The sequence below is a fragment of the Gymnoscopelus braueri genome (assembly GCF_963280865.1).
Source record: "Gymnoscopelus braueri genome assembly, chromosome: 10".
Classification (NCBI taxonomy): domain Eukaryota; kingdom Metazoa; phylum Chordata; class Actinopteri; order Myctophiformes; family Myctophidae; genus Gymnoscopelus; species Gymnoscopelus braueri.
Genome location: NC_137611.1, coordinates 492,234 through 516,647, shown reverse-complemented (window position 1 = coordinate 516,647; position 24,414 = coordinate 492,234). Strand labels below are relative to the sequence as shown.

The 24,414-nt window shown below is 46.3% G+C and overlaps 1 protein-coding gene across 1 annotated transcript in view; it reads left to right on the top strand.

Annotated features, from left to right (window-relative positions):
* dnah9l (dynein, axonemal, heavy polypeptide 9 like) overlaps positions 1–24,414 on the top strand; it is a gene marked incomplete at both ends in the record, with an annotated part of 232,995 nt that overhangs the window by 138,429 nt on the left and 70,152 nt on the right. Inside the window, 14 exons of the mRNA XM_080438924.1 lie at positions 353–436; positions 874–983; positions 4,956–5,118; positions 5,567–5,690; positions 6,979–7,121; positions 9,192–9,353; positions 10,551–10,610; positions 15,257–15,430; positions 17,295–17,441; positions 18,507–18,620; positions 18,919–19,062; positions 19,570–19,752; positions 20,645–20,785; positions 21,040–21,172. Coding sequence (XP_080295050.1) covers positions 353–436; positions 874–983; positions 4,956–5,118; positions 5,567–5,690; positions 6,979–7,121; positions 9,192–9,353; positions 10,551–10,610; positions 15,257–15,430; positions 17,295–17,441; positions 18,507–18,620; positions 18,919–19,062; positions 19,570–19,752; positions 20,645–20,785; positions 21,040–21,172 — 1,882 coding nt within the window. The remainder of the gene's footprint in view (positions 1–352; positions 437–873; positions 984–4,955; positions 5,119–5,566; positions 5,691–6,978; positions 7,122–9,191; positions 9,354–10,550; positions 10,611–15,256; positions 15,431–17,294; positions 17,442–18,506; positions 18,621–18,918; positions 19,063–19,569; positions 19,753–20,644; positions 20,786–21,039; positions 21,173–24,414) is intronic.

Here is a 24,414-nt window from a genome sequence, read left to right as displayed (position 1 = left end):
ATCTTTGAATATATATATTTTTTAAAGCCAACAGTGAGAAAGACAAACTAAAGCACAGGGACCCCTTAGCTGAGAGAGAGATGAAGCAGGGACCCCTTAGCTGAGAGAGAGATGAAGCAGGGACCCCTTAGCTGAGAGAGGGATGAAGCAGGGACCCCTTAGCTGAGAGAGAGATGAAGCAGGGACCCCTTAGCTGAGAGAGAGAGATGAAGCAGGGACCCCCACTACATATTGGATTCATGTTAAATGTGTATTTTCAGACAATTAGCCACTTAAACCCTCAATACTAAGGGTCCCGGACCCCCTGTTGAAGACCCCTGCATGAAACTGATTGATCTCTCCTCTTTTCTAGTCCATCGACGAGTCCATCTTCATCCACCAGCCTCTGGTGTTCTGTCACTTTGCCCTGGGGGCGGGAGAGCCTCGCTACCACCAGGTATTATATTATTATTATTATTGTCTCCGACTTTGTTTTGCCCCCTGTCCGTCCGTCCGTGTGTCCTTCTGTCATTCTGTGGACAGCTAATCTCCGGCACCGTTGGCTTGATCACAGTGAAACTGTGCACACACACACATGGATGCCAGAGCAGAACCTCTGCCCCAAATGTTTCACATGGTCCTGTCATAGCGCCACCAGGAGGCCGATTTTTGCAAAACTAATTTTTTGACAGATTTTGTCCAAAAGACATGTGAAGACATGAGGTTGTTCCACAGTGTAAAGGTATCAGTGAAGACATGAGGTTGTTCCACAGTGTAAAGGTATCAGTGAAGACATGAGGTTGTTCCACAGTGTAAAGGTATCAGTGAAGACATGAGGTTGTTCCACAGTGAGTTCCAGGTGATTTGTATATCTGTGTTTTTCTTTTTTTGAAGGCATCAGACTGGGAGAAGCTTCACAAGACTCTGACAGACGCTCTGGAGCATTATAATGAACTGCATGCTGTTATGAACCTGGTGCTGTTTGAGGAGGCCATGCAACATGTGTAAGATACACACACACACACACACACACACACACACACACACACACACACACACACACACACACACACACACACACACACACACACACACACACATTCATGCACGCACTTCATTCAAACTTTCACTGTCTTTTACATGTATATGCATGGGAGAGTTAGCCTGGTAAACCCTCCCTCCGGAAATCTCAATTCCATTTCATTTCAGGAGTGAGTCTGGCCTTATCGCCCATTCTGCAATATTGGCTGTGGGCTGGAGTTGGGCGGGAGTAATACCGTTGACTGACAACCCCTTCAGCCAATGATAATTTTTCCCCTTCAGCCAATCAGCAGTTCACCAGTCTAATGTGACGCAACGGGACTTTTGAGACGGCGAATGCCCAAAATGGGTTGCCTTATTCGGATACATGGGTGTCACTGCCTGCCCCTACCGGTTCTCTAATTTTTTTTTTTTAAATAGGCTTTGTCATGATTAATTGACCACATGTATGAAGTTAAACAACTAAATTCTATCCAAACGATATCTTATAAGTAAATTCCGTGCCTCAAAATAGAAGTTAGAGAGCTTTTAGAAGTAAAAAAATAGCGGAGATTATAGCGCACAAGAAAAAGATGGCTGCCGTTCGTGTTTTGGGCTCACTCGAACTCGCCACCTGATTGGCCAACGTAAGCTGTCAATCACAGAACAATGAGCGACGACGCTGATAGGCTCGGCCGTTTGGCACAGGTTTGGCATACACAGCCAATATTGCAGAATGGGCGATAAGGCCAGACTCACTCCTGAAATGAAATGGAATTGAGATTTCCGGAGGGAGGGTTTACCAGGCTATGGGAGAGTGACGAAAGGACTGAGAGGGTGTTTATCCTGATTATCCTGATGGTTGGTGTTTGTACTCTAGGTGTCACATTAACTGATGGTTGGTGTTTGTACTCTAGGTGTCACATTAACTGATGGTTGGTGTTTGTACTCTAGGTGTCATATTAACTGATGGTTGGTGTTTGTACTCCAGGTGTCATATTAACTGATGGTTGGTGTTTGTACTCTAGGTGTCACATTAACTGATGGTTGGTGTTTGTACTCTAGGTGTCACATTAACTGATGGTTGGTGTTTGTACTCTAGGTGTCATATTAACTGATGGTTGGTGTTTGTACTCTAGGTGTCATATTAACTGATGGTTGGTGTTTGTACTCTAGGTGTCATATTAACTGATGGTTGGTGTTTGTACTCCAGGTGTCATATTAACTGATGGTTGGTGTTTGTACTCTAGGTGTCACATTAACTGATGGTTGGTGTTTGTACTCTAGGTGTCATATTAACTGATGGTTGGTGTTTGTACTCTAGGTGTCATATTAACTGATGGTTGGTGTTTGTACTCTAGGTGTCATATTAACTGATGGTTGGTGTTTGTACTCTAGGTGTCATATTAACTGATGGTTGGTGTTTGTACTCTAGGTGTCACATTAACTGATGGTTGGTGTTTGTACTCTAGGTGTCATATTAACTGATGGTTGGTGTTTGTACTCCAGGTGTCATATTAACTGATGGTTGGTGTTTGTACTCTAGGTGTCACATTAACTGATGGTTGGTGTTTGTACTCTAGGTGTCACATTAACTGATGGTTGGTGTTTGTACTCTAGGTGTCATATTAACTGATGGTTGGTGTTTGTACTCTAGGTGTCATATTAACTGATGGTTGGTGTTTGTACTCTAGGTGTCATATTAACTGATGGTTGGTGTTTGTACTCCAGGTGTCATATTAACTGATGGTTGGTGTTTGTACTCTAGGTGTCACATTAACTGATGGTTGGTGTTTGTACTCTAGGTGTCATATTAACTGATGGTTGGTGTTTGTACTCTAGGTGTCATATTAACTGATGGTTGGTGTTTGTACTCTAGGTGTCATATTAACTGATGGTTGGTGTTTGTACTCTAGGTGTCATATTAACTGATGGTTGGTGTTTGTATTGTAGATGTCATATTAACTGATGGTTGGTGTTTGTACTCTAGGTGTCACATTAACTGATGGTTGGTGTTTGTACTCTAGGTGTCATATTAACTGATGGTTGGTGTTTGTATTGTATTGTAGATGTCATATTAACTGATGGTTGGTGGTTGTACTCTAGGTGTCATATTAACTGATGGTTGATGTTTGTATTGTATTGTAGGTGTCATATTAACTGATGGTTGGTGGTTGTACTCTAGGTGTCATATTAACTGATGGTTGGTGTTTGTATTGTATTGTATATGTCATATTAACTGATGGTTGGTGTTAGTATTGTATTGTAGGTGTCATATTAATTGATGGTTGGTGTTAGTATTGTATTGTAGGTGTCATATTAATTGATGGTTGGTGTTTGTATTGTATGGTAGGTGTCATATTAACTGATGGTTGGTGTTAGTATTGTATTGTAGGTGTCATATTAATTGATGGTTGGTGTTAGTATTGTATTGTAGGTGTCATATTAATTGATGGTTGGTGTTTGTATTGTATGGTAGGTGTCATATTAATTGATGGTTGGTGTTTGTATTGTAGATGTCATATTAACTGATGGTTGGTGTTAGTATTGTATTGTAGGTGTCATATTAATTGATGGTTGGTGTTTGTATTGTATGGTAGGTGTCATATTAATTGATGGTTGGTGTTAGTATTGTATTGTAGGTGTCATATTAATTGATGGTTGGTGTTTGTATTGTATTGTAGGTGTCATATTAATTGATGGTTGGTGTTTGTATTGTATTGTAGGTGTCATATTAACTGATGGTTGGTGTTAGTATTGTATTGTAGATGTCATATTAATTGATGGTTGGTGTTTGTACTCTAGGTGCCATATTAACTGATGGTTGGTGTTAGTATTGTATTGTAGGTGTCATATTAATTGATGGTTGGTGTTAGTATTGTATTGTAGGTGTCATATTAATTGATGGTTGGTGTTTGTACTCTAGGTGTCATATTAATTGATGGTTGGTGTTTGTATTGTATGGTAGGTGTCATATTAATTGATGGTTGGTGTTAGTATTGTATTGTAGGTGTCATATTAATTGATGGTTGGTGTTTGTATTGTATTGTAGGTGTCATATTAATTGATGGTTGGTGTTTGTATTGTATTGTAGGTGTCATATTAACTGATGGTTGGTGTTAGTATTGTATTGTAGATGTCATATTAATTGATGGTTGGTGTTTGTACTCTAGGTGCCATATTAACTGATGGTTGGTGTTAGTATTGTATTGTAGGTGTCATATTAATTGATGGTTGGTGTTAGTATTGTATTGTAGGTGTCATATTAATTGATGGTTGGTGTTTGTACTCTAGGTGTCATATTAACTGATGGTTGGTGTTTGTATTGTATTGTAGGTGTCATATTAATTGATGGTTGGTGTTTGTATTGTATTGTAGATGTCATATTAACTGATGGTTGGTGTTAGTATTGTATTGTAGGTGTCATATTAACTGATGGTTGGTGTTTGTATTGTATTGTAGGTGTCATATTAACTGATGGTTGGTGTTAGTATTGTATTGTAGGTGTCATATTAACTGATGGTTGGTGTTTGTATTGTAGGTGTCATATTAACTGATGGTTGGTGTTAGTATTGTATTGTAGGTGTCATATTAACTGATGGTTGGTGTTTGTATTGTATTGTAGGTGTCATATTAACTGATGGTTGGTGTTAGTATTGTATTGTAGGTGTCATATTAACTGATGGTTGGTGTTTGTATTGTATTGTAGGTGTCATATTAACTGATGGTTGGTGTTAGTATTGTATTGTAGGTGTCATATTAACTGATGGTTGGTGTTTGTATTGTATTGTAGGTGTTATATTAACTGATGGTTGGTGTTTGTATTGTATTGTAGGTGTTATATTAACTGATGGTTGGTGTTTGTATTGTATTGTAGGTGTCATATTAACTGATGGTTGGTGTTTGTATTGTATTGTAGGTGTCATATTAACTGATGGTTGGTGTTTGTACTCTAGGTGTCGAATCAGCCGCATCCTGGAGGCTCCTCATGGTAATGCGTTGCTCGTGGGCGTGGGCGGCAGTGGGAAACAGAGTCTGTGCAGGTTGGCAGCTTTCCTCAGCTCTCTGGAGGTGTTCCAGATCACCCTGAGGAAAGGTTACAGCATCAACGACCTGAGGGTGAGCTCAGCCGTGTTGTTGTTCTGTCTCCTTACCACTAGGGGGACATAGCAGCTCTGTACGTCATGTTGTTCTGTCTCTGTCCTCTAGGGGGACATAGCAGCTCTGTACGTCATGTTGTTCTGTCTCTGTCCTCTAGGGGGACATAGCAGCTCTGTACGTCATGTTGTTCTGTCTCTGTCCTCTAGGGGGACATAGCAGCTCTGTACATCATGTTGTTGTTCTGTCTCTGTCCTCTAGGGGGACATAGCAGCTCTGTACATCATGTTGTTGTTCTGTCTCTGTCCTCTAGGGGGACATAGCAGCTCTGTACGTCATGTTGTTGTTCTGTCTCTGTCCTCTAGGGGGACATAGCAGCTCTGTACATCATGTTGTTGTTCTGTCTCTGTCCTCTAGGGGGACATAGCAGCTCTGTACGTCATGTTGTTGTTCTGTCTCTGTCCTCTAGGGGGACATAGCAGCTCTGTACATCAAGGTGGGGGTGAAGAACATCGGGACGGTGTTCCTCCACACAGACGCTCAGATCCCGGACGAACGTTTCCTGGTGCTGATCAACGACATGCTGGCATCAGGTTTAGTTACACCACCATTAGTATCAGGTTTAGTTACACCACCATTAGCATCAGGTTTGGTTACACCACCATTAGTATCAGGTTTAGTTACACCACCATTAGTATCAGGTTTAGTTACACCACCATTAGCATCAGGTTTGGTTACACCACCATTAGTATCAGGTTTAGTTACACCACCATTAGCATCAGGTTTAGTTACACCACCATTAGCATCAGGTTTGGTTACACCACCATTAGTATCAGGTTTAGTTACACCACCATTAGCATCAGGTTTAGTTACACCACCATTAGTATCAGGTTTAGTTACACCACCATTAGCATCAGGTTTAGTTACACCACCATTAGTATCAGGTTTGGTTACACCACCATTAGCATCAGGTTTGGTTACACCACCATTAGCATCAGGTTTGGTTACACCACCATTAGCATCAGGTTTAGTTACACCACCATTAGCATCAGGTTTAGTTACACCACCATTAGCATCAGGTTTAGTTACACCACCATTAGCATCAGGTTTAGTTACACCACCATTAGCATCAGGTTTAGTTACACCACCATTAGCATCAGGTTTGGTTACACCACCATTAGCATCAGGTTTGGTTACACCACCATTAGCATCAGGTTTAGTTACACCACCATTAGCATCAGGTTTAGTTACACCACCATTAGCATCAGGTTTAGTTACACCACCATTAGTATCAGGTTTAGTTACACCACCATTAGCATCAGGTTTAGTTACACCACCATTAGTATCAGGTTTAGTTACACCACCATTAGCATCAGGTTTAGTTACACCACCATTAGCATCAGGTATGGTGTCCTGTAGGGGACATTATAGACATATATAACATGTATGGTGTCCTGTAGGGGACATTCTAACATGTATGGTGTCCTGTAGGGGACATTATAGACATATATAACATGTATGGTGTCTTGTAGGGGACATTATAGACATATATAACATGTATGGTGTCCTGTAGGGGACATTATAGACATATATAACATGTATGGTGTCCTGTAGGGGACATTCTAACATGTATGGTGTCCTGTAGGGGACATTATAGACATATATAACATGTATGGTGTCCTGTAGGGGACATTCTAACATGTATGGTGTCCTGTAGGGGACATTATAGACATATATAACATGTATGGTGTCCTGTAGGGGACATTATAGACATATATAACATGTATGGTGTCCTTTAGGGGACATTATAGACATATATAACATGTATGGTGTCTTGTAGGGGACATTATAGACATATATAACATGTATGGTGTCCTGTAGGGGACATCCCGGACCTGTTCAGTGATGAGGAGGTGGACATGATCAAGAAGTCCATCCGTGTGGAGCTCAGAGCTCTGGGTCTGGACGACTCCAAGGAGAGCTGCTGGAACTTCTTCATAGAGAGGATCCGACGGCAGCTGAAGGTCTGAAAGGAACGTTTTTTGGCCGTTAAACCATTAAGACCTGGAACGTATCTGTGTTACCACTTTAAACCATTATTTTTATACTTTGGCTATTCAAAAATAGAAGATCTACAAGCTTGTGAGCTTTTTTTTGTAAAATCGTGATCATTTGCGCAACTCTTTCAATATATATATATTTTTAAAGCGAACATTTTTAACTCAAATCTTTGCTCCTGGGGCGGTCGGGATAATTCGTTCCATAGTTATGGCCAGTTGAATGTGGGTTGTTTTCATAGTTATGGCCAGTTGAATGTGGGTTGTTTTCATAGTTATGGCCAGTTGAATGTGGGTTGTTTTCATAGTTATGGCCAGTTGAATGTGGGTTGTTTTCATAGTTATGGCCAGTTGAATGTGGGTTGTTTTCATAGTTATGGCCAGTTGAATGTGGGTTGTTTTCATAGTTATGGCCAGTTGAATGTGGGTTGTTTTCATAGTTATGGCCAGTTGAATGTGGGTTGTTTTCATAGTTATGGCCAGTTGAATGTGGGTTGTTTTCATAGTTATGGCCAGTTGAATGTGGGTTGTTTTCGCCAGAAAGCAACAGAGACAGAGAAAAAGCTATTTCTCCAAATGGAATAACAAGGGAGTGAACGGGCTGGTTTTTTTTGCGATCACGTGATGTGCTGCTGCTTTGCTTCTCTTAGAAGCGAACAGCGCCATCTAGTGGAAAACCACTGAAAACACACAACTCGTCATACTCGTCAATGGCAGTGTGAGCCTCGGGCATGTCTTCTGTGGAAGCATGTTGTTCAGCGAAAATAGCCGATCTACAAGCTCTCAATGCGTCGCACATGTTTGGTCATATGTTTTAAAGGTTCTATGACATTCATTTTCACTTTTTTTATTTTATTTTTTGGGGGGTTTTATGACCTCAATCACACCCAAAAAATCTGAACTTTGAACATTCAGTGGATTTTCTGTGGTCTGGGGTTTTCTGAATAATTAGGCTGAAAAGTAATCTGAGCTTGGCCCTTTGGCAGTGAGGTCACAGCCGATTAATCCCGCCCACTCTCCTCCTCGCCCCTCCCCTCCCCTATCCTTTCCTTTGGGGGGGCGGAGCAGAGGCGATGATTGACAGGCAAAATCCCTCAGCAGCGACACCCGCAGGCAAAGATTTATTTTTTCATTGCATTACATTACATTACATTACATTACAGTCATATAGCAGACGCTTTTATCCAAAGCGACTTACAATAAGTGTATTCAACATAGGTAGGGAACGAAAACTACTAATCACCAGAAGTCTTTAGTGCATTTTCTGCATAAACAAGCAACCAAGAGTATACCTAGCGCTAAGGTAAAAGTGCAATATATCAGCTACCTATTTCCTTAAACAGATGAGACAAAATAGCTAAATCAAATGAGCATGAGCTAAAACAAATAAGTATATCGACTAAACAAGATCCAATAAACAATCCAATAATCCAATAAACAATCCAATAATCCAATAAACAATACAGCAATAGAAAACAAGCGTTCATACAACTAGTTAACAACAAGTAGGTCAGGCAGAGAGGAAGGGTAGTGTTTCCTGAAGAGGTGAGTTTTCAGCCTGCGGCGAAATATGGGCAGTGACTCTGCTGTCCTAACATCAGTGGGAAGTTCATTCCACCACTGTGGGGCCAGAACAGAAAAGAGTCGTGACCGTGTGGATCGGCCAGAAGGACCCTTGAGTGACGAGGCAATCAGTCGCCCCGAGGTGGCAGACCGAAGTGGTCGGGCAGGGGTGTAGGCATCGACCAGTTTGCAGTTGAAAAGGCTTTAGAAATGTTAGAGAAAAACACCTGCCATGGATCAATGGAGTGGATTTTTTTGTTAAAACTTTTTATACACGTTTGAAGGACCATGACAAAGACTTTTAATGTGTTGTAAAACTGAACGTCATGAAACCTTTAAAGATTAGAGCATTTGAAGTGGTCAAACTAGCAATAACTGCTGTGCATATAGAGCCATGATTCTGACAACCTGTGAGCTGATAAAATAAAGTTTAATCTCCTGTCTCTCTCCTCCACTCCCCTCCTCCACCACCAGGTGGTGCTGTGTTTCTCCCCGGTGGGCTTCACTCTGCGGACGCGCGCCCGTAAGTTCCCAGCTCTGGTGAACTGTACGGCCATCGACTGGTTCCATCCCTGGCCTCAGTCTGCTCTGCAGTCTGTCAGCTCTACCTTCATAGACAAGATCCCTGGACTAGAGGTTAATATAATATAATAATAATAAATGTAATAAGTGTAATAATAACAATAACAGTAATAATATTAATAACAGTCTGTCAGCTCTACCTTCATAGACAAGATCCCTGGACTAGAGGTTAATATAATATAATAATAATAAGTGTAATAATAACAATAACAATAACAGTAATAATATTAATAACAGTCTGTCAGCTCTACCTTCATAGACCAGATCCCTGGACTAGAGGTTAATATAATATAATAATAATAAATGTAATAAATGTAATAATAACAATAACAATAACAGTAATAATATTAATAACAGTCTGTCAGCTCTACCTTCATAGACAAGATCCCTGGACTAGAGGTTAATATAATATAATATAATAATAATAAATGCAATAAGTGTAATAATAATAATAACAATAACAATAACAGTAATAATATTAATAACAGTCTGTCAGCTCTACCTTCATAGACCAGATCCCTGGACTAGAGGTTAATATACAATAATAATAATAATAATAATAATAATAATAATAATAATAATAATAATAATATTAATAACAGTCTGTCAGCTCTACCTTCATAGACAAGATCCCTGGACTAGAGGTTAATATACAATAATAATAATAATAACCCGGGGGTCCCTTTGCCTTAACCCGGGGGTCCCTTTGCCTTTATACGTTGGGCCGCGGTGCTAGTGACATAATGGTGATGTCAGTCATATCCGTATATGGAGCGGGCTGTGTCAGTTATGCCCATAATCTGGGACTATGATGTCAGTCCTGGATGTTTCGGTTATCTATATTTATGGAGTTTCCCGGAGGAGTTTTCTGATGTCAGAGCTAGGTATGTTAGGAATCTCCGTTTATAGCCGTCTAGGAGAGATTCTATGCTGTCAGACTTCATAGGTCGATCGTCTTAATTTATAGGAATCTCCATATCTGGCTACTGCTGGCAAGTATGCTCTGAAGGTTCGCAATTAGTCTGACCATCAGACTACGTTTTACCAGAGATGGACAGAGTCATGAAGAGATGATTTAGGCCACAGGAAAAAAATGCCACGATTATTTTAGGAAGGTGAGGATTTATTTGACTATAATGTAACATGTGACCATAATGTAACATGTGACCATAATGTAACATGTGACCATAATGTAACATGTGACCATAATGTAACATGTGACCATTTGATGTCATTTTCTGCCAATCACAGCCTCACGTCCGCGCCTCCATTAGTGACTTCATCTCCTACGCCCACACCAGTGTTAACGAGGTAAGTTCAAGTTCAGTGGTGGATAGTAACTAAGTACATGTACTCAAGTACTGCGGAGCCCCTTGAAAAGGAGATGGTTTGTCTCAAGGGGTCGTTCCTAATAAAGACATTTCAGACAGACTACACATTCTGTGCCAGGTATTAACACATCGAGTGCCATAAACGAGAATCTACGTAAAAAAAAAAAAAATCTTCCCACAAGGAGCGCTCTAACGCAACTTAGGAATGATCCTAGGACCCTTTAAAAGGGAATGGAAGGATGTTATGTCAGCCCAAAAAACGTCACTTCCATCCTCTCCAATGATAGGATCTGGAGAAAAAGGTCCATATCTCCATACTTTTTTACAGTGGTGAAAACAAGCCATTTTCGAAGGGCGATCTCTCTGCAATGGTGGATCGCGTTAGAAATATTATCGTTCCAGTTGTTAGACGGAACCCTCGGCTATCGCCCAGAGACCCTTTGTTTACATCCGGGTCCTCGTGGTGGAAACTACAGATGCAAACAGATCAGCGTAAACGGCAAGAAACGCTGGCACTGGATGTACCCTGTTTACCCTGTTTACCCTGTATACCCTGTTTAGAATCAGAATCAGAATCAGTTTTATTGTCACATCACAGGTTTACAAGGTAAAAAAGTGGGTGAAAATCTTTTTTGTACATCGTTCCCATCGCAACGTTAGTTTCCATAGAAAGAAGAGGGGGGGGGGGGGAGAAGAAGAGGGTGGGGGGCAGGTGGGAAGGAGATCAAAAACAAGAGAGCAACAGAAGGCCAGACAAGTTATCTACATATTTACAAATTACCTGAGATAATAAAAAAAACTAAAAAACTAAACTAAGGTGCCTGAGCATAGCAGCAATGTATTGTATACTGTGCATGTTATACTTATACTGTGCATGATAGACAAAGGACGTTAAGGTGCTTAGAGGATAAGGAGCACAATAAAAAGACCCAAAAAAAGTCAGTGCGTTATACAAGGGATTAAGGTGCAAAAGGTCAGTGCGTGTCCACCTAGAGTGGACTGACCCTAGTATAATCCGCATGTAGCTCCATGAGGGAGTGCAACAAAAAGTCATTTGTACCTGGTGTAGTCCACAGGTGTGTCCGAGGGGGGGCTAAAGTCCAAGTCATTGTCCCTGGTATAATCCACAGGTGTGTTCAGGAAGAGCCAGAAAAGTCTGCGCCGCCTGCTGTCAGGCTGCTGAACTCATCCAGGCTTATGCCCCATTCAGCATTCTGACAGCAGCTGGATTGAAACTACACCAAAATCTGGTGGTGGAACTCTTGATACTGCGGTAGAGCCCCTTGCCCGGTCGCGGTCGTTGTAGGGGGTTGAACAGTCTGTGACTTGGGTGGTGCTTGTCCTTGATGATGCGCTTGGCTTTGACCACGCACCGCTTTTTGTACAGTTCCTGGAGCGCTGGGAGCTCAATTCCCATTATCCGCTCTGCCGATCGCACTACTCGTTGTAGGCTGACCTTTTCTCGGGCAGTGCAGTTCCCGTACCAGGCCGTGACACAGCCTGTTAGGATGCCTTCAACAGAACTGTTGTAGTACAGCCTGAGGATGCGACGTCCTACTCCGAGCTTCTTCAGGCGGCGGAGCCAGTACAGTCGCTGCTGAGCCTTTTTCCTCACGTGTGTGGAGTGCGTCTCCCATTTGAGGTCCTCCTCGATGTGTACTCCGAGGAACTTGAACTCGCTGACCCTTTCCACTGCAGCACCGTCGATGAGGATGGGCGCATGGTCTCTCCGCGGCCTCCTGAAGTCCACGATCAGTTCTTTGGTCTTGTCGACGTTAAGAGAGAGGTTGTTCTCACGGCACCAGTGTGCCAGTGATTTGATCTCCTCTCTGTAGTCAGACTCGTCGTTGTTGACGATTCGGCCTATCACTGTCGTGTCGTCCGCGTACTTTATGATGGTGTTGGAGACATGTGTGGCTATGCAGTCATACGTGTACAGGGAGTAGAGGAGAGGGCTCAGCACGCATCCCTGGGGTGCTCCGGTGTTGAGGGTCAGGGGGTCGGATGTGATGCTGCCCATTCTCACCACCTGATGTCGGTTGGACAAGAAGTCCTGTATCCAGTCGCACATGCTTGGGTGTAGCCCTAGGTGTCTGAGCTTTTTGTCAAGTATTGCTGGGACAATGGTGTTGAATGCTGAGCTGTAGTCCACGAACAGCATACGTACATATTTGTCCTTCAGCAGCTTGTTGTCCATGTGCGAGAGGACGGTGTGGAGAGCCATGGCAATAGCGTCGTCGGTGGATCTGTTTTTGCGGTATGCATACTGCCACGGATCCAGCGAGGCAGGTAGCGTGGAGCTGATGTATTCCCTCACCAGTTTCTCGAAACACTTGCTGACGATCGGGGTGAGAGCAACAGGTCTCCAGTCGTTCAGGCATGTCACTTTGGCCTTTTTGGGAATGGGCACAATGGTTGACATTTTGAACCCTGCAGGGACCACAGCCAGGGAGAGGGAGAGGTTAAAGATGTCAGCGAAGACACCCGCCAGCTGGTCTGCACATGTCTTAAGGACCCGGCCTGGAATCCCATCAGGTCCGGCTGCCTTGTGGATGTTGACCCGTGTGAAGGCTGTACGCACTTCTCTCTCCGAGATGGTTAGAGGAGGGTTCTCCTCTGCTGGTGCTGCTGATGGCCCCGCTTGGCTGCCGCGGTTGGAGCTGATCTCAAACCGGCCGTAGAAAGTGTTCAGTTTGTTGGGGAGGGAGGCAGGCGGGTTCACCTCGCTTCTGGTTCTTGTTTTGCAGTCTGTCAAGGTGTGTACTGCCTGCCATGTGCTCCTGATGTCGCCACTGCTGAGTTTGTCTTGCATCTTTTTTGTGTAGGCCTTTTTCGCCTTCCTGATGGCGCTGTTTAGGGCCGCGCGCGTCGTGTTGCGCGTTTCCACGTCGCCAGATTTGAAACCAGCGTCCCGTTCATGCAGATGTGCACGTACTCCGCTGTCCATCCATGGTTTCTGATTGGGATAGATCCGAACTGTCTTTTTTGGGACTATGTCATCTATGCACTTGCTGATAAAGCCAGTGACTGAGTCTGAGAGTTCGTTGATGTTATTCCCAGCGGCGTTCTTAAACATCCCCCAGTCAGTCTGGTAGAAGCAGGATTGTAGCATAGCGTCTGTGTCCTCAGACCAGATTCGGATTTCCTTCTCAACGACCGGCTCCCTTTTTAGCCTCTGTTTGTAGGCAGGTAGCAGCTGGATGGCGTCGTGGTCAGAGCTTCCTAGCGGTGGGCGGCGGAGAGCTTTGTATCCATCCTTGAAGGGCGTGTAGCAGTGGTCAAGAATATCGTCACCACGGGTACTGCAGGCGACATGCTGGTGGAATTTGGGAAAGACCTTTTTTAAGTCTGTCCGGTTGAAGTCGCCTAGGCAGATGACTGCGCAGTCCGGGTGGCGATTTTCTTGTGCACTGATCGCCTGGTGTAATTCCCTCATAGCTGTGTCCTTATTAGCTCCAGGATGAATGTAAACAACGGCTACAATCACGATGCTGAAGTCGCGTGGTAGGTAGAAAGGACGGCAGGCTATGATTAAAAGTTCAAGGTCTGGTGAGCAGTGACTGTCTAGGATTTTAACATCTTTGCACCAGTTGTTGTTGATCAAGGCACAAACTCCCCCCCCACGTTGCTTACCGCTCAGTACAGGATCTCTGTCCTTCCTATACGCGGTGAAGCCAGGAGGAGTGATAGAAGAATCAGATGCTAACTCCGTTAGCCACGTCTCTGTACACAACAATACAAGTCCAATACAAGTCCTCCTCGTCTCTGCGTTGTATTTAACGCGCGCCAGTAAGTCGTCCATAGTGGTCACTGTTCTTGATTCACACAGAGATCTAACGTTCGCTAGCAGGATTGAAGGCAGTGCAGGTTTATATCCACGTTTTGTTGTTCTTACGAGAAGACCCGCTCTAGTGCCTCTTCGCCACGGTCTTTTTCGTCGGGGGTATGTTGTTGATCCAGCCGGAACAAAGGGGACCCCACCCCCCACCCAGCCGAGTGGAAGGTTTTCTGCAAAAAAGTCCGGAATTCTGTGTGTAATCGCTGTGCTGATGTCCATAAGTGCTTGTCTGTCATAACTCCTTAGACACGCGACGGTGTAGGGAAAAAAGAGAAGGCTAAAAAATACTAAAAAGATGGAAAAACGTTGCGATGTTACGGAGCGTGTACGAATGCGGCCGTCCTTCATGGCGCTTCCTGCTCAAAACCCTGTTACCCTGTTTACCCTGTATACCCTGTTTACCCTGTATACCCTGTTTACCCTGTATACCCTGTATACCCTGTTTACCCTGTTTACCCTGTTTACCCTGTATACCCTGTTTACCCTGTTTTAAAATACCTCTGGCACTCATTGTGTTCATTCATTCATCCCACACGATGTGAACACAGATGTGGACACAGATAGTTATCAGTTGGATACGTTCTGTTATCAGTTGGATACATAATGAGAAACATTTATTATTATTATTATTATATTATATTTTAGGTGAGTGTGAAGTACCAGCAGAATGAGAAACATTTATTATTATTATTATTATTATTATTATTATTATATTATATTTTAGGTGAGTGTGAAGTACCAGCAGAATGAGAAACATTTATTATTATTATTATTATATTATATTTTAGGTGAGTGTGAAGTACCAGCAGAATGAGAAACATTTTAACTACACGACTCCAAAGAGTTTCCTGGAGTTCATGAAGCTGTACGGTAACCTGCTGGGGACACAACGCACCGAGCTGACCCGCAAGATGGAGAGGCTGGAGAACGGGCTTCTGAAGCTGCAGACCACTGCCTCTCAGGTCTGACCTATGACCCTAACCCCTGACCTTTAACCCCTAACCCCCTAACCCTGAAGCTGCAGACCACTGCCTCTCAGGTCTGACCTATGACCCTAACCCCTGACCTTTAACCCCTAACCCCCTAACCCTGAAGCTGCAGACCACTGCCTCTCAGGTCTGACCTATGACCCTAACCCCTGACCTTTAACCCCTAACCCCCTAACCCTGAAGCTGCAGACCACTGCCTCTCAGGTCTGACCTATGACCCTAACCCCTGACCTTTAACCCCTAACCCCCTAACCCTGAAGCTGCAGACCACTGCCTCTCAGGTCTGACCTCTGACCCTAACCCCAAACCTTTAACCCTTAACCCTGACCCTGAGGCTAAATTCTTCTTCTCTCTATCCTGGGTCCTTACATCATAGATATAGAAACCTAGATAGATATAGATCTATATCTATAGATACCTCATTGGCCTTTGCAGTTCGTTGGAGCGACCTGTTTGGTATGGTCGCCGCCATATTTCCGGGGGGCACTGGCACTGGCCAATCACAGCGTGTTGACTACTGGCCAATCACTGCACGTCTTTTCCAGGACTTGTCAGAATCTAGTTGTCCCGCCCCCACCTGCCTCTGATTGGCCTACTGAACGCCCCCTTCTGTGACGCAATTGCTTCCCCCCCCGGAAGCGGAAGCGCGTCCGCCATACAGACGCCTCAGAGCCAGAGGAGGCGTCTACCTTTATATGTCTTACATACCATAGATCATAGATCTTACATACCATAGATCATAGATCTTACATACCATAGATCATAGATCTTACATACCATAGATCATAGATCATAGATCTTACACCTTTATTCTCACCACATTCTTCTCCTTGCCTCTAAAAAGTCATACAAAATGTACTTCTAGTCACAGACACATGTGATAGTGCACCACATAGTGGACACATGTGATAGTGCACCACATAGTGGACACATGTGATAGTGCACCACATAGTGGACACATGTGATAGTGCACCACATAGTGGACACATGCGATAGTGCACCAGTCCCTTTTTATACACCAAATGACATCACTACTACATCACTGGAGCTCAACCAATGCAATCTGGGAACCCATCGCCAACTGAAAATGAAAAACAGCGCCCTCTGCTGTTTGTTCTATGTCTGTTGGCTCTGGGCGGACGATAACGTAACACCAGAGCACAAGGAAACCGGTGTTTGTGATAACAAACAGTTTGTGATAATAGTGTAACACTTCCGGTTGGTGCGACTATGTTTTCATTCCCACTAACAATATTTCTACACGGAACACTAACACCACTTCTCCCAGAGAACATGGATCGTTTTGGTTATAAGCCCACTTGTTTCTATGATGAAAGAGTAAGTTAAAATGTGAATATATTTCCGTGGTTTTGTCTGCTCCGCGGACGCTATTGTTAAATTAGTTTCGGTTTGTTTCGAGGGGGAAAGATCGACGGACATGTGAATCCCGCCCACATGTGATTGGGTAAAGCGCGGCCTACTTCCTGATCTGAATGCGCACTCGTTATGACGAACCTCCCCGACAGATTCCAACGCAGTGCAGAAGCTGTTCTTGAGAGATTACAACCAATGAGACGTCCACATGTAGCACACCAGTGACATCACCATCAACACTGCAGACTATAGCATGTTCACTATAGCATGTTTAAATGGTTAACATCTCTGTCTGTCTGTCTGTCTGTCTGTCTGTCTGTCTGTCTGTCTCTGTCTGTCTGTCTGTCTGTCTGTCTGTCTGTCTGTCTGTCTGTCTGTCTGTCTGTCTGTCTCTGTCTGTCTGTCTGTCTGTCTGTCTGTCTGTCTGTCTGTCTGTCTGTCTGTCTGTCTGTCTGTCCTCTAGGTGGAGGATCTGAAGGCTAAGCTAGCTCTACAGGAGGTAGAGTTGTGGCAGAGGAACACGGACACAGAGGCTCTCATCTCTAAGATCGGCCAACAGACGGACAAGCTCAACCAGGAGAGAGCTGTGGCTGATGCTGAGGAGCAACGGGTGTGTGTGTGTGTGTGTGTGTGTGTGTGTGTGTGTGTGTGTGTGTGTGTGTGTGTGTGTGTGTGTGTGTGTGTGTGTGTGTGTGTGTGTGTTAGTGTCGCCACAGACCTCGCTAAATACCTTAAGATCGTGCGTTAAACTGTTTGTAGACACACAGGGTAGCTGTGTGAGTGGCCCAGAGAAGACCGTTTCAATCGGCGACATTCCATTTTGCAGTAGTCGCAGTTTCTGTTAAACAGCGTTCAGCGCGGAGAAAAACAACACAGAGATAATGGCGGATTAGCGGAAGCTTTAGAGCGGCAAGCGGATGGGAACGAAAATCTTCCATTGACATTAACTTCCGTTTCCGGTGTGCTACAATGAAATGTGTCACTGCGAGAAAAAAAAAAGAAGAACACCACTCCGCGTAGAACTACGCGATTGGCACGCAATGTGTTAAGACCAGGAAGGTATCTGTGCAGGGCTCTAGGACTAAAACAATGAATGTAATTAATGCATCTAAATTAATCTCATATCAACATTTGACCTGAGAAGCAATTTATTTTCAATTAAAACGAGAGTTTGGTATATGAGTGAATATGATATAATATGTATATATATATATATATATATATATATATATATATATATATATATATATATATATATATATATATATGAATAATATATCAATGAGTGAATATATTTTTTATCAAGGTGGTTCTAAACAGAGCAACACATCAGTGCAAGTTTTATCATAAAGTGCACCTTCTGTAAACCTTCTGTCAAACACAAGTAAAACAATACTTTAAAGTACATTCCAGAACAGTGTAAACCCTGACCATTAGGATACATACAAATAAAGACCTTATTATCCAATATCCTGCTCTCTCTGTGTTCTGATTGGTTCAGATGGCAGCCATGTGATCTACTCTCTCTGTGTTGTGATTGGTTCAGGTGACAGCCATGTGATCTACTCTCTGTGTTGTGATTGGTTCAGGTAGCAGTCATATGATCTACTCCCTGTGTTCTGATTGGTTCAGGTAGCAGTCATGTGATCTACTCTCTGTGTTGTGATTGGTTCAGGTGGCAGCCATCCAATCAGAAGTGACCAAGCAGCAGAAGGAGAGTGAGGATGACCTGGCCAAGGCGGAGCCTGCTCTACAGGCTGCTGACCACGCCCTGAACACACTAAACAGAGTACACACTAACTACACACCTAACACACACATACAGTCCTGAACACACTAAACAGAGTACACACTAACTACACACAACACACACACACACACACACACACACACACACACACACACACACACACACACACACACACACACACTAGAGTAAAACCACCAACACACACTCACATAAGAGTAACACACTGTGTCCCTGTACATTTCTACATGAATGTGACATAACTATACTGTGTGTGTGTGTGTGTGTGTGTGTGTGTGTGTGTGTGTGTGTGTGTGTGTGTGTGTGTGTGTGTGTGTAGATGAACCTGACAGAGCTGAGAACCTTCCCTAACCCTCCCTCCATCGTTGCTAACGTCTCAGCAGCTGTGTTGGTCCTCATGTCTCCTCCGGGGAAAATCCCTAAAGACCGGAGCTGGAAGGCTGCCAAGATGGTCATGAGCAAGGTGAGTCCCACAGGGCTCTGCACTAGAACCCCTCCTGTTTTCTCTCTAGTCTATACCAAGGATATCCTAAACCTTTCAGGCTGCGACGCCCCAAAATAATCATATTGAACTGGGGACCCCCCAAAATAATCATATTGAACTGGGGCCCCCCCAAAATAATCATATTGAACTGGGGACCCCCCCTGACAAGCACTTGGGATTCTAAGAGTTGAGGTGTTACATTTAGTTTCACTCGGTTCCACAGAGGAATATTGTGAAAATAGCCGATCTACAAGCTCACACCTCACACTGATCTACAAGCTCACAACACCTATAACATGTGTTCTATATGTTGCAACTCTATAACATGTGTTCTATATGTTATAACTCTATAACATGTGTTCTATATGTTATAACTCTATAACATGTGTTCTATATGTTATAACTCTTATAACATGTGTTTTATATGTTATAACTCTATATGTTATAACTCTATAACATGTGTTCTATATGTTCTAACTCTATAAGGTAGATGAGTTCCTACAGAACCTGGTGAGCTTTGATAAGGAACACATTCCTGAGCCCACGGTGCGATGTGTCAGAGACGACTACCTCAGCGACCCAGAGTTCAACCCAGAGTTCGTACGACAAAAATCCTCTGCTGCTGCTGGCCTCTGTGCCTGGGTTATTAATATGATACGCTTCCATGAGGTACACACACACACACACACACACACACACACACACACACACACACACACACACACACACACACACACACACACACACACACAAACACACACCTCTGTGCCTGGGTTATTAATATGATACGCTTCCATGAGGTACACACACACACACACACACACACACACACACACACACACACACACACACACACACACACACACACACACACACACACACACACACACACACACACACACACACACACACACACACACACCTCTGTGCCAGGGTTATTCAAAGCCCCGCCTCGCGCCTCCTCCTAGCGCCGCCTCGCATCAAAGCCCCGCCTCGCGCCTCCTCCTCCTCCTCGTGCCGCCTCGCATCAAAGCCCCGCCTCGCGCCTCCTCCTCCTCCTCACGCCGCCTCGCATCAAAGCCCCGCCTCGCGCCTCCTCCTCCTCCTCCTCCTCCTCCTCACGCCGCCTCGCATCAAAGCCCCGCCTCGCGCCTCCTCCTCCTCCTCACGCCGCCTCGCATCAAAGCCCCGCCTCGCGCCTCCTCCTCCTCCTCCTCCTCCTCACACCGCCTCGCATCAAAGCCCCGCCTCGCGCCTCCTCCTCCTCCACCTCCCCCTCGTCGTGCCGCCTCGCATCAAAGCCCCGCCTCACGCCTCCTCCTCCTCCTCCTCCTCCTCGTGCCGCCTCGCATCAAAGCCCCGCCTCGCGCCTCCTCCTCCTCCTCGTGCCGCCTCGCATCAAAGCCCCGCCTCGCGCCTCCTCCTCCTCCTCACGCCGCCTCGCATCAAAGCCCCGCCTCACGCCTCCTCCTCCTCCTCCTCCTCCTCCTCACGCCGCCTCGCATCAAAGCCCCGCCTCGCGCCTCCTCCTCCTCCTCCTCCTCACACCACATGTGGACAGGACGAGCCAGGATTCGAACCGCCGACCCACGGATCATTGGATGACCTGCTCTACCTACTGGGAGCGGGTGTGTCTGGATGTGTGACCTGCTTCATGCCTCCAGCTCTTCAGCCTCAGTCTCTCTTCTGTCCTCGTCAGATTGTCTTGTGTCCTCCTCCTCCTCCTCCTCCTCACGCCGCCTCGCATCAAAGCCCCGCCTCGCGCCTCCTCCTCCTCCTCACGCCGCCTCGCATCAAAGCCCCGCCTCGCGCCTCCTCCTCCTCCTCACGCCGCCTCGCATCAAAGCCCCGCCTCACGCCTCCTCCTCCTCCTCCTCCTCCTCCTCACGCCGCCTCGCATCAAAGCCCCGCCTCGCGCCTCCTCCTCCTCCTCCTCCTCACACCACATGTGGACAGGACGAGCCAGGATTCGAACCGCCGACCCACGGATCATTGGATGACCTGCTCTACCTACTGGGAGCGGGTGTGTCTGGATGTGTGACCTGCTTCATGCCTCCAGCTCTTCAGCCTCAGTCTCTCTTCTGTCCTCGTCAGATTGTCTTGTGTCCTCCTCCTCCTCCTCCTCCTCACGCCGCCTCGCATCAAAGCCCCGCCTCGCGCCTCCTCCTCCTCCTCACGCCGCCTCGCATCAAAGCCCCGCCTCGCGCCTCCTCCTCCTCCTCCTCCTCCTCACACCGCCTCGCATCAAAGCCCCGCCTCGCGCCTCCTCCTCCTCCACCTCCCCCTCGTCGTGCCGCCTCGCATCAAAGCCCCGCCTCACGCCTCCTCCTCCTCCTCCTCCTCGTGCCGCCTCGCATCAAAGCCCCGCCTCGCGCCTCCTCCTCCTCCTCACGCCGCCTCGCATCAAAGCCCCGCCTCGCGCCTCCTCCTCCTCCACCTCCCCCTCGTCGTGCCGCCTCGCATCAAAGCCCCGCCTCGCGCCTCCTCCTCCTCCTCCTCCTCACGCCGCCTCGCATCAAAGCCCCGCCTCGCGCCTCCTCCTCCTCCTCCTCCTCACGCCGCCTCGCATCAAAGCCCCGCCTCGCGCCTCCTCCTCCTCCTCACGCCGCCTCGCATCAAAGCCCCGCCTCGCGCCTCCTCCTCCTCCTCACGCCGCCTCGCATCAAAGCCCCGCCTCGCGCCTCCTCCTCCTCCACCTCCCCCTCGTCGTGCCGCCTCGCATCAAAGCCCCGCCTCGCGCCTCCTCCTCCTCCTCACGCCGCCTCGCATCAAAGCCCCGCCTCGCGCCACCTCCTCCTCCACCTCCCCCATCGTCGTGCCGCCTCGCATCAAAGCCCCACCTCACGCCTCCTCCTCCTCCTCGTGCCGCCTCGCATCAAAGCCCCGCCTCGCGCCTCCTCCTCCTCCTCACACCGCCTCGCATCAAAGCCCCGCCTCGCGCCTCCTCCTCCTCCACCTCCCCCTCGTCGTGCTGCCTCGCATCAAAGCCCCGCCTCACGCCTCCTCCTCCTCCTCCTCCTCGTGCCGCCTCGCATCAAAGCCCCGCCTCGCGCCTCCTCCTCACGCCGCCTCGCATCAAAGCCCCGCCTCGCGCCTACTCCTCCTCCACCTCCCCCTCGTCGTGCCGCCTCGCATCAAAGCCCCGCCTCGCGCCTCCTCCTCCTCCTCCTCCTCCTCACGCCGCCTCGCATCAAAGCCCCGCCTCGCGCCACCTCCTCCTCCACCTCCCCCTCGTCGTGCCGCCTCGCATCAAAGCCCCGCCTCACGCCTCCTCCTCCTCCTCGTGCCGCCTCGCATCAAAGCCCCGCCTCGCGCCTCCTCCTCCTCCTCACGCCGCCTCGCATCAAAGCCCCGCCTCGCGCCTCCTCCTCCTCCTCCTCCTCCTCACGCCGCCTCGCATCAAAGCCCCGCCTCGCGCCGCCTCCTCCTCCTCCTCCACCTCCCCCTCGTCGTGCCGCCTCGCATCAAAGCCCCGCCTCGCGCCTCCTCCTCCTCGTCTATTCACCAGAACAAAAACATTTTAACGCGATCGGCCATGTTTTGCTATCGCCTGTTAAATAAGGCTTGTTTTACCCCAAAAAAAAGCTGAAATCTGAGCTAGATGTGTTTTTCTACAGATCATAACTGGAGTCTACTCTGTCCGTGTCTCATAGGAGGGCTGTGGACAGTTCAGAAACCCACCTACCAGTGACATCATCTGTAGGCAGGTTTTTTAAAGCAGTTTGGTACTGGTAGGCGGGGTCCACAGCCCTCGTCTGAGACACAGAGTGAATAGACAGACATGATGTCATATTATAATGAGCATTAGTGAGGATCAATTATGTGAAGATAGGTTGAAAATGGGTGAAGTGGTCCTTTAACTATGAAAAGGATTGAGAATCACTAATGTGTGTAATGTTGTATTGACATTGTTTTGTGTTTCTTTCCATCCCTCCTGCTGTCCTGGACAGATCTTTGTGAGTACACACACACACACACACACACACACACACACACACACACACACACACACACACACACACACACACACACACACACATTTGTCATACCTTTTCTAAGTACTCAAAGCCCTTTTCAGTGGTGAATTCATTCATACATTGGACTAGCCTCGATCTCCAAGCTTTTATTTTTCAGTTTAGCTAAAAAATAAAAGCCTGGACCAGCGAGTCGGTGTTCTGGGTATAGGAAGTGTTTCATTTCTCCAACCAACCAGAGTGCAGTGGGCGTCGCTCCAAATGTTGTGTTGACGGGGTGGAGGCTGACGGACAGATCGGTGAACCAATGGGATCAGGCGCATTCTCTCCGTGCTGATTTTAAACCCGCCCCTCTAGACAGGAAAGCAGGAAGGCTAGGGCAGCCTGTACATTGGGAGGTGAAGCGGCTCACACACGTTCACACAAAGCTAGAGCCGACCGGCTCATTGGAGGCAACGCAGGGTTCAGTGTCTCCAAGGACACTTCCACATGTGGACAGGACGAGCCGGGATTCGAACCGCCGACCCACGGATCATTGGACGACCTGCTCTACCTACTGGGAGCGGGTGTGTCTGGATGTGTGACCTGCTTCATGCCTCCAGCTCTTCAGCCTCAGTCTCTCTTCTGTCCTCGTCAGATTGTCTTGTGTTTCTGAAGCTCTCATTGTACTTAAACAATACTTAGTAAACCTGACCTTTCACTCTGTACTTAGTCTGCTCTTTTTTCCCCCTACACCAAACCACTTTGCCGAAAATAGCAGATCTACAAGCGCACAACGCCTCGCAGCGCGAGGCGTTGTGCGCTTGTAGATCTGCTATTTTTGGCTAAAGTTCTCCTCAGAATAGGGATGCTTGGTTGAAGTGGTTAATGTAAAAATCACACAAAGATTTGGCGGACCCCCTGTATTAACTCTGAGGACCCCCTGTTGAAGACCTCTGTTCTAGACTATGTTTCTGCCCTGCCCTCTGCCATCTCTGACCCCTTTGGATTTCGACCCCTTACCTTCCAACGTTTAGATTTTTGCCCCTTGTTTTTTCCCCTGTTTTGACGTTTTGAGAAATAAAGCGGTTTCAGTGCCTTATGTGTCTTTTCAGTGCATTTTGAGTCCTTTCCACGCGTGCCTGACACAACTAAGACGTAGCAATACAATGAGGCTAACGATGATTTAACAATGTCAAACTCATTGAGTTCATGCATAGGGTCAGATTAAATAATAATAATAAATATAATACATCCAATTTATATGCACTTTTCTATATACGCAAATTCGCTTTACAAAAACAAAACAGAACAAATAAAAACAACTGTAAGAAGAAAATAACTAGTAGATTAAAATTAAAAAGGCAAAAAGGAGAAT